The sequence below is a fragment of the Cydia splendana genome, chromosome 5 (assembly GCF_910591565.1).
Source record: "Cydia splendana chromosome 5, ilCydSple1.2, whole genome shotgun sequence".
Classification (NCBI taxonomy): Eukaryota; Metazoa; Arthropoda; class Insecta; order Lepidoptera; family Tortricidae; genus Cydia; species Cydia splendana.
Window position 1 is genome coordinate 10,225,236 of NC_085964.1, and position 11,512 is coordinate 10,236,747.

At 35.8% G+C, this 11,512-nt stretch overlaps 1 protein-coding gene across 1 annotated transcript; it reads left to right on the forward strand.

Moving 5' to 3' along the window:
* The first annotated feature begins 5,728 nt into the window (after window positions 1–5,728).
* On the forward strand, window positions 5,729–7,747 carry LOC134790712 (peroxisomal N(1)-acetyl-spermine/spermidine oxidase-like). Its single transcript, XM_063761619.1, has 2 exons — window positions 5,729–6,264; window positions 6,350–7,747. The coding sequence occupies exons 1-2, from the start codon at window positions 5,948–5,950 to the stop codon at window positions 7,650–7,652; spliced, it is 1,620 nt and encodes a 539-aa protein (XP_063617689.1). The 5' UTR covers window positions 5,729–5,947; the 3' UTR covers window positions 7,653–7,747.
* Window positions 7,748–11,512: the final 3,765 nt, after the last annotated feature.

The window sequence follows — 11,512 nt, forward strand, 5'->3', positions numbered from 1 at the left end:
CGGGTGGCGACTGCAGCAGCATTACTCTGTTGCTACGTTACTGCTGCAGCACTGTCAATTTTCGTGATAAAATTATGTGACTGATTTCCATACTAAAAAGTAAAAATGTACAACTGTCTATCAAATTGCGTTTTTATATCGAAAAATTTTCGCGCTCGCTCCGCTCGCGTTTTCAATTACATTCTAAGATGTGGCGACTACAGCAGCATTAGGTACTCTGTTGCAAAGTTACTATTACGGCACTGTCAATTTTCGTGATAAAATGATATGACTGATTTCCATTCTCAGCTGTAATGCGGCAATGAACGTCACTCAATTTACCAAAAAAAATTCAATGTAATCTTGATGACCCTAGGGAGAGGGAGCACCATGGTCTAGAAATGCTTAGGGCATCAAAATATCTTAATCCGGCACTGGTCGTTTGCGGAGTCAAACGATTTGGGACTCGCAGTTTATACACATTTCCATGCCTTCCCGAAAAAAATCGAATCATTCGCGAAAGTCTCGCAACGCATTGAGGTTACAAACGGCACGCGCTCTTCCTCAGGAGTCTGAAGAAGACCACGGTGAGTGGCGCTCTAGCCAGGCAGGCCGCTTCGCTCTCGCTCGCGTGCGTATGCCTTACTGTATCGTCCGATATACACCTACTCTGTCGTTAAAATCACGTGTAAAATTATAATAAGGGCGAAAAAAACTATTGATTTTGGAGTGTAGTTTTATTTAGTGGTACCTAAAATATTTTATCTGGTCTACTGTCCTCTAGCATATCCATCTGTCAACTTTACTTCAAGTTGCGCCTCCAGGGGAGAGGGAGAGAAATTAGGATTAGAAATTAGCCGCTTACTGACACAGACAGAATTCCACGCGGGCGGAACCGCGGGCACAGGTAGTCTCTAATATTTTTCTTGTGTAAGGGTTATTTTATGTACTTTTAGTCGTTTTATTTTCTTGAAACCCCCCCCCCCCCCCCCCCCCTCCGATACTAAAACCTGGCTACGCCCGTGCATACATGCGAACGGTTTTCTCCTATTTTATTTATTTTATTAACACATTTTAAATGTACTTAATTTATTAGTATGACTTGACTTCTTGTTATATATTTAACTGTACAATGAAGGTCGTAGACGTGATTATATATTATATTATATTAAGTAAAATACATAAGTACGAAGTACGAAAAATACCTACTGTAAGTAGCAAAATAATACTGGCATATTTCTGAAAGTTATCGAAGTGAGCATGTTATCTGGCCAATAGTTAAGAATGTAAGTAGTGACTTATTTAATAAACTGAATATTAATATAAGGTACTAAAAATATAAATTATCAGAATATACGTGCTTTGATTATTACTTCCCAGAACCCATAATTGCATAGAAATTTCTCGCTTCATTCCTTCACCGCTCGACAAATGTGTTCTTTGACTATCATTTCAGCCTCGGACTATTGATTGGCGCTCTCACTGCGTTCGAGCGCCAAACCACCTCGGCAGAAATGAGTGCCTTTCATCCCTTGGTTAACAATCTAGGTACTATAAACGGGCTACTCGCGTATTACTCGTATTCACGTCATAATACTCGCAGTTTTATTGATTTTTCCTTGATTTGATAGAGCAAGTTATTACTACAAATATTTTTAACATTTGCTCGATATTACACCTATACACGTTGAGTTGATTCTTTCACGTCTATTTAAATATTCGACTTATTCGGGCTATGAATGAATACTGTTAGCATTTAATTGTTCAGGGCAATAAGGCAATTGATATTCATAGGTAGGTAATTTGTAGAGGTAGGAGATCTCCTTGACATAGAACGGATATTACGCATCCTTATTATTACCACACTTGTCGATTCTTTTAACAGTAGGTACAGAAACTGAAGAAAACGGATAACAAGGGAGGTTTCGTTTCACCACAGAATAACTAATAGTACTACCGTACAGAAAATTCACTCCTTCACAAAAGTCAGCTTTAGGTATAAAATTATACCTATACTCGCCGCCTGCAACAAAATTGAAACTTATAACCGCGCACGAACGGTGAATCTTCATTGCACGAGCGTCACGTGACACGACTATCGTGCGGTCGAGCGGCAGCCCACTGCCATACGCCTAGGGTTTGCACGACGGATCCGAAATGTATGGGAATATCCGCGGATCCGGATCCAGATCCGGATAATTTCATACATTTCGGATCCGGATTGCAAACCCTATACATACGCCTGCCCTGCCCGGGAGGGCGCCGGCCAAATGTACCCAAGGACCGGAAAACCCCTCTTTACGCTTAATCCTATCAATTCGGTAACCCAATCGATTCGGTTACCTTATCATTCGGTAACCCTATCATACTGTTACCTGATTGTAATGGTAACCTTATTGAAACGGTAACCCTAACCTTTAACCGAGTTAATCTCAAAACCCCATCGTGATAGGGTTTTTGTTAAGGGTTTTTAACAGGTTTTCATTCAGTTATGGTAACCTTTATTATCGGTTGCTTACTGGTTTGCTACATTAAAGTAGTTTTAGTGATGTGCCGTCAGAACTAAAAAAATTACTAAAAAAATTGTGTATTTTATTTACTTTATTTATATTTTGTTGATTTTATTGACTTTATTTATTAAATGTATTTAATTTAAGTTATTTATTTAATTTATTTAATTTATTTAATTTATTTAATTTATTTAATTTATTTAATTTATTTAATTTATTTAATTTATTTAATTTATTGAATTTATTGATTTATTGAATTTATTTAATTTATTTAATTTATTTAATTTATTGAATTTATTTAATTAATTTAATTAATTTAATTAATTTAATTAATTTAATTAATTTAATTTATTTAATTTATTTAATTTATTTAATTTATTTAATTTATTTAATTTATTTAATTTATTTAATTTATTTAATTTATTTAATTTATTTAATTTAATTATCTTATTTCATTTATTTCATTTAAGTATTTAATTTATTTAATTTATTTAATTAGTTTAATTTGTTATATTTGTTATATTTGTTATATTTGTTTAATTTGTTTAATTTGTTTAATTTGTTTAATTTGTTTAATTTGTTTAATTTGTTTAATTTGTTTAATTTGTTTAATTTGTTTAATTTGTTTAATTTGTTTAATTTGTTTAATTTGTTTAATTTGTTTAATTTGTTTAATTTATTTAATTTATTTAATTTATTTAATTTATTTAATTTATTTAATTTATTTAATTTATTTAATTTATTTAATTTATTTAATGTATTTAATTTATTTAATTTATTTAATTTATTTAATTTATTTAATTTATTTAATTTATTTAATTTATTTAATTTATTTAATTTATTTAATTTATTTAATTTATTTAATTTATTTAATTTATTTAATTTATTTAATTTATTTAATTTATTTAATTTATTTAATTTATTTAATTTATTTAATTTATTTAATTTATTTAATTTATTTAATTTATTTAATTTATTTAATTTATTAAACTTATTTAATTTATTTATTTTAATTATTTTAGTTATAATATAATAATATTTATAATTTATAATAAGAACACACCACACAGGTAGGTATAAAGATAAACAAAGGAAAGGCAAAAAAACTAATTTACTGTGCTGGAGGCTTCATAGACCGCCCATGCCAACCTCGGTTATTCAATAATAAGTTGAATTTAAGTGTGCGTAAAGATTACAATCGTTTGAACTGGTCAAAAACCTCATAATGAGGTAACTGAATAGACTGGGTTTCTATTTCGGTTACCGGTAACAGAGGTTAGCTCGATCTGATACGGTTACCGAATCAAAGTGTTACCTTATTAAGCGGTTACCGTTATGGTAGGGGTTTTTATAAACACCTCTAAAATAACCCTATGAAAAACCCCGGTTAAGGTAACCGGTTCCTGTCCCTGAATGTACCTAAACTGCGTAGTGACACCCCCCTGGTTTCACCTAACGTTTTACCAGAGACGTAAACGTATATCTGGAGGATGATTCTGTTTTGTCAATTTGATATGATTTCCATCTGATTTTGATATGTTCGTTCGTAAATGAATCTTGAGTCGTGTCGTCAGGCATCTCACCCGTACCAAAAAGTGCGATCGAAACTCGGAGTAAGTAATTAACCATGGAGCCGCCATTAACAGGCGTTCCCCTCTGTCGAAAATAGGCGGCCAATGGTCAACCACATGTCAACCATATGTATGGACTGACGTTTATCTGACATGACGTACCTATACATTTGATGTGCACCTCCCCCGCAAAAAACGGCAGACTATTTTGTACCGAAAATTTTAGACATGGCGTCTCCGTTGGTTATATCCTCTAAGGATCGAAAGGTCTTATGAGCTTATCATGATTACTGCGACATCCGCCTCTTATTTACACGTCATAACTCAAAATTTAATAGTAGTTTGACTTGACGTTTAAAATAGCACTTGCACAATCTTGGTTATCAAAATCGCTGTTAACTACAAGTATACTTGGTCGAACTCTAAACTTTATTGGTGCTTGGTGCTCACGGTCTAACGTCGTATCAAAATTGTAAGATGGAAACCGTATCAAATTGTTAAAACTAAATCGGCCTCATTTGCGTTTCACAAAAATTGGAAATAAATAAATAATGTAAGTAGGTAGGTGCTTATTTCTGGAAGCAAGTACCTTTAGGTAGGTATATAAGATAAGATTTCTAATTGGATCGGTACCTAAACCTAATCGGAATCGTTTTTTAATGGAAGCGACAATCATCGTCTCGTCTATTTACTATCGATTCTGAAGTAGGGACTTTACTACAAGTGGGCCTTAACCGAGGCAGACTCCGAAACACTGTTTAGGTAACTCTTAACCACTTTTAACTTCACGTTACGAGGCAGAAACGTAAGTAATGAATATTAATTGCGTTAATAGCATATAATGGATATATAAATTCTAATTTAAGATATGGCGTAGTAATCTGGGGAAACTGCACAGACAAACATAATGTCTTTATTGTTCAAAAACGCTGTTTTAGAGCCATTTTTTCCATTAGTCCTACTGACAATGAGTCATGCCGTCCATATTTTATACAAAATAATATTCTTACTTTCCCCTGTGTCTATATCTATGAAATTTCAGTTTTTGTTCACAAATATAAATATTTGTTTACAGAAAATATATCATTGGGTCCTCGTGTAGTAAGACCTAAATACAGACACAGGTTACCTAGGCCATATGTTAACTTGTCGCTCACTGCTAAAAAAGCGTATATTATGTGTATCACAATTTACAACAAATTACCTGATCGTTTTAAAGACATGGATCTTGAGCATTTCAAAACAAATAGAAAAATATTTTTACTGCATAAATGATTATTTAAGTTTATCATGAGTGTTCCTAATATGTAACTAAATATGTATACTGTAAATGTATGTACACCTGAAAAGGTAAAGTTTCGGTGTAACTAAATATGTAATTGTATATTCCAACCTGATTCTTACATACAATAAAAAACTTGAACTTGAACTTGTTTGTTACTCTACACTTTACCTGGACTTATAAAGTGCTGAGGTTGGAAATCATTTGTTAACGCATTCACAAGTGGCCTAGGAACAAACTTGTATGGCGATGAACGCACATGTGCGTCGGGGGCAGTGAATGTGTTAAAACTAAGGTAGGAGAAATTTGAACAAGATTTGTATGCTTTTTATGTAAGGAGTTGTCAGACATGTATGCTTGTGTATGAAGGTTGTAGAGTGTAGCTGTCAAGTTTGACTGGCCAGATTTTATAGCTCACCTTAAAGTTATTATTACACATACCATAATATTCTTCTACTATTTTTCTCGCAAGCTTGACAGTTGCCTATGGAAATGGAACTGTCTTCTAAGGCAGTCAAGTCAAAATTATCATAAAGTTAGAACAAAATTAGAAAGCGTGAAATAGTGTATCGATAATGTAAATATAATTCCAAATTATTTGTTTAATGTACTTCACGATGAAGTCATCTCGTATGAAACCGTTGTTGACAAGAGCCCGCGTAACATTAAAAAAGCTTCTCACAGGGGATGACAAAGATGACACGAAAGAGTTGTCGACATTTATACAACGAAGGCTGATAGCGAGCGATGCTGTTGCTCTAGTAGGACAGGAAAAATGCATGATGGACGCGTGCAGCATCGGACCCTGCTGCCAGGAACCGCGTGTGATCATCATTGGCGCCGGCATGGCGGGTCTCTCCGCGGCATACAGGCTCAACCAATGCGGAATTCGCAATTTTATAGTTCTCGAGGCCAAAGAAAGGTATACTCATATTCGATAATCGTGTAGGATATTTAAAGATTATTTATTTTTATTTGCTATAACGTTTTTAATATCATTGTTACAGACCCGGAGGAAGAATCCATTCGTGTTGGCTTGGAGACTCTGTTATAGAAATGGGTGCGGAGTGGATCTACGGCGCTTGTCTTCCCAATTCAGTGTATACTCTCGCATCACAAGACAGGCTTCTACAAATGCCATTACCTCGCTTAGACCCGTCACGTGGTCTGTTCTGCACTAGCGAGGGACGTGCAGTGGATTTACCCGTAACAATAACGGCTTACCATACCTTTCGGCAAATAGAACAGCAAGCAGCAAATCTTTTTAGACTAGGCGGCGACTGTTGTCATGGAACTTTACTTAATTTTATTGGTTTGCGTATACAACAAGAATTGCACAACTTTCCAGAAGACCAGAGGTACGATGCATCTCGAGTGATGTTTGGTTTGAGCAATATCTTACGAAATAGATGTGGTGATGATTTGTCCCTTGTCAGTGCCGATCAATACGGTAGTTACATTGAATTACCTGGAGGGAGTGTTCGAGTTCCATTAGGATACGTAGGTGTGATGGCTCCACTACTTCGTGGCTTACCAGATAATAGCATACGCTATAATAAAGCTGTAAATGTGATTCGATGGGGTGAAGGCGCCACTGGTCCTGGCAGAACACTGGTCAAGTGCTGTGATGGCGAAGAAATATCAGCAGATTATGTAATCCTTACAATGTCTTTGGGTTGCCTTAAATGCCAGGCTGATAAATTGTTTGCGCCGCCTCTTCCCGGTTGTAAATTGAATGCGATTTGCAATTTAGGTTACGGGCTTACGGATAAAGTGTTTCTCGAATATGCGGAGCCATTCTGGGTGTGTCACGAAGGTAATTTAAAACTAGCTTGGTCTGCTGAGGAGTTGCAATGCCGATGTGATTGGACTCGCGGTGTGTGTGCTGTAGACGAATTGCCTGGTAGTAAGCATGTTTTGTGCGCTTCGCTTTCGGGGCAAGAGGCCGCCGCGATGGAGTCTATGGTTGACAACGACGTGGCAGAAGGACTAACGTTATTACTGCGACGCTTTACTGGCAATCCATGTTTACCTTACCCCCAAATGATGCTACGATCAAAATGGGCTTCTGATCCTCACTTCTGCGGAGCTTACTCGTACATGAGCTGTTGTTCTACTGTGAGCCACCAATGCGAGCTGGGCACGCCTGTGCCTGGACCGTGTGATCCTGTGGCGCCAAAGCTGCTATTTGCCGGCGAAGCAACAGTCCCTGGATTTTTCGCTACTGTACACGGAGCAAGATTAAGTGGAATCCGTGAAGCCGAACGTGTCGTACTTCTTACCAAAAAGTTCGAAGGACCGCCTCGATGACGCGTATGGATGGCTTGGTGTCCGTCTAGGGGTGGTGTGGTATCAAGTGTGTGTATAGTTGGATCGGCATAAAAAATGCAATATGTACCTACTTACAACCGGGTCGGCAATGCGCTATACTATCGCCACGTCACTTATTACATTTTTTTACTTTGATACTATATTGTCTTGTCAGGAATAAAATTTGTGTAAATAAACATTAATAATATAAAACACAAATATGTCTTTATTTTAATAGACATGGGGCCCATTTATCAAACGCTTGTAACTTGTAAAGCAAGCGGAAATCATTTTTGTTAAGCTTGTCTAATGAGCCTAAACTCGATGTGTCGCTTTCGTAAAAAACTATTGCCTATGCCGATTCTCGGGATTAGTTGCCAAGCGGACCCCAGGCTATGAGCCGTGGCAAAGGCCGGGTTAACGCGAGGAAGTTGATGAGTCCGTTTAAGCCAGTGGTGGGCAAACTTTCTTCATGGGGGGCCAGAAAGTTTAGGAAATTTAAGTGGAGGGCCAGAATTGTATCCAAAATTTATTTTGATTTGTGATAATCGTGGGCCAATGCCATATACCTACTAATTATTTCATAGGACCGGCGGCGGACCGGATAAAATCCTTTCGCGGGCCGGAGCTGGCCCGCGGGCCGTACTTTGCCCACCACTGGTTTAAGCTAACTTATTTTCACCGACTTGAATTGAACAAAATGAGGAAGTGTACTGTACATAGAAATTTGACATTAATGGTGACTAGGGTTTCTGGTTTCTCGACCTTTTCTATTTCTCGAGGCACGGGAATTGTCGACCTGGATTTCTCGAGTTTCTCGAGTATCTCGAGAAATTTTAAAACTTTCAAAAAACACTATGTTATTTTAATTTTTTTGCTTTATTACACGTCAGACTCGTGGGAGTCGTAAGTGAGATCAATAAGCATACGAATGGAATATTTTAGTAAACATAAATTCACTTAATAATCTAAAATTCAACAACAGACAAAAAACTAAACGATGTGATATGCTATGGTGTATTTCTTTAGGTATTTAACGAAATGTAAACAAACCACAATATGGTATTTTATTAGGCAAGAATAATCAAGTCAATTAATTTAACTCAATGTGACAAACTTGCAGAAGTTCTGCTACGTAATATTAAAACTTACTCAACGTAACAATGAAGCTGCTAAAATTGTGCTATTTTGCTAATAGGAATAGGTATATCGGGATGATTTGATTTATAAATATTATACATAGTAATTTTGTTTGTAATATTTGTTATGACATGGCCTTATAATTCGTTTTTTTTTTGCATTAGAAAGAAGATAAGTCATCTTGACGTGTCTTTTTATTGAAAACCACTTTTGAAAAAAAAAGTTACGGCAAACATGTTTTTTTAAAGCGTTTTTCAATAATAAAACACGTCAAGATTGTTTACTTTATGCCAAAAGAATGAAGTATAGTAATGAACCTAAAACGAGACGAATCCTTTAGACATTTAAGAGTAGTAGTTCAAAAATTTCAAAACATTATAATCGGTTGTAGCCGGAACGATAGAAGACGGATCAAGGTACTTTTTGTTTATTGACTAATAAATGTTTTAATAAGTATTTACCTGAAAATGTAAAAAAAAGAATGTTTACATTTATTTAACTACCTAAAGAAATACACTATAGACACATCACGTGTTATAAATAGGTAGAGTACCTACTTATCACAAGAGATTTATTTCTCGAGTTCTCGAGGCATTGAGTTTTTTTTTCCCGTCTCGACGAAGGACAAATTTCTCAAGATTTCTCGCCTCGGGAATTCTCGAGCAGAAACCCCAATGGTGACATATTATTGTCACACTTTGTCATTGCAAATTCCAAGTAGAGTTAGAGCTTAGTTTGACTCTATACGCAGTGAAGCTAAAATAAAGGTGTGTAAAAATAAAGAGTTAATAACAAAATGTGTCTTTTTTACATTCATTTTATTTGCTTTATTATGGCATCTATATAATTGCACTAATGGGGTTGCTTGCTACGTTACCACAATTTGCCTTTATTTTTTTATTCGCTAATGGATTTTATACCTTTGATTTTCTACCTTGTTACAGTAATCATAAAAGTCAAGTTACAAGAACCATACGATTATACTCGTACATGTGTTTTAAATATCGACTTTATTTTGTTTGCATTAAGTTAGAAAATCAAATGGATTAAAACCATCAATCACATGCTGGCTTTCAACAACATAGTACTTAACACTACTAGTAAAATTCACTTAAAAAAACTGCGCGGAATGGGTACGCGTGGCCTCTAAACGTACCTACACAACACTATCATGTAAACAGAATAGTAACACATCGATGATGTAAGAATGCTATAAGTATGCTACATTGACAAAATATTTTTCCTGACTCGGAACATTGTATAACTTGTCTCAGGGTCACGTAACATTTCAGATATTACACTGGCTTATGTTGGTTATACTGGTTCGTCTGAAGATAGAAATTAGATTCGTAATTTCGCACTTTTCTTGTTACATCTCTTTCTTTAATGTCTATATAGAAACTTAGAGCGTACTTGCGCAAACAAATAGTAGATAAATTCCTTTTTCATATTACTATACTAGCTGAGGTACCCGGCTTCGCTCAGGGAGCGACATGAGAATTGTTAGTTGTAATAAAAGGATAAACTTTAAAATATATTTAGATACTTTTTTTCTAACTAATCAATATATACCTATACCTACTTCTATGTACATTTTTTTTATTTCCAACTCGAGATCAATCTACGTATAGTTGACCGTGAGAAAAGCATGGGGAATAGGGATAACTGGAAGTGTTTGTCGCAAATCTCCTGAGAGTATGAAGGCTTCGAATAGTCCAAGATGTTCTAGAATATTCCATAACATTTGAGTGTGTTCTGGAACACTCCACAATGATCTGGGATCCTGGATTCTAGGCTATTTACAAATAATTGATAACATTCCAGAATATTCCGGAATGTTCTCGAACATTCGAACCTCACAACTGTCTTGCTTTAAATATATACCCCTACCAATAGGTAGCTTCAACCCTATAAAAACGCTTCGAATGGTCCAGAATATTCCACATTTGAAAGTGTTCCGGAATGTTCTACAATGTGCTCGAATATTCGCCAACATTCCAGAATGATCTGATATGCTGTGGAATGCTCTCGAATACTCTAAAATGGTCTGGATTGTTCCAGAAAGGTCTAGCCGCCGAGACGGCTTCGAATGTTCTAGAATATTCCACAACATTCGAAAGTGTTCTGGAATGTTCACAATGATCTAGAATGTTCTCGAATATTCGCCAACATTCCAGAATGTTCTGAAATGCTGTGGAAATCATCTCGAATACTCTCGAATGGTCTGGCTGTTCTAGAAATGTCTAGCCTCCGAGACGGCTTCGAATGTTCTAGAATATTCAACAGCATTCGAAAGTATTCTGGAATGTTCACAATGATCTAGAATGTTCTCGAATATTCGCCAACATTCCAGAATGTTCTGATATGCTGTGGAATGCTCTTGAATACTCTCAAATGGTCTGGACTATTCCAGAAATGTCTAGCATCCGAGACGGCTTCGAATGTTCTAGAAAATTCCACAACATTCGAAAATGTTCTGGAATGTTCACAATGATGTTCTCGAATATTCGCCAACAATCCAGAATGTTCTGATATGCTGTGGAATGCTCTCGAATACTCTCAAATGGTCTAGACTGTTCCAGAAAAGTCTAGCCGCTGAGACGGCTTCGACCTAGAATGTTCTCGAATATTCGACAACATTCCAGAATGTCCTGATATGCTGTGGATTGCTCTCGAATACTCTCGAATGTTCTTGACTTTTCTACAATATCTAGCCTCTG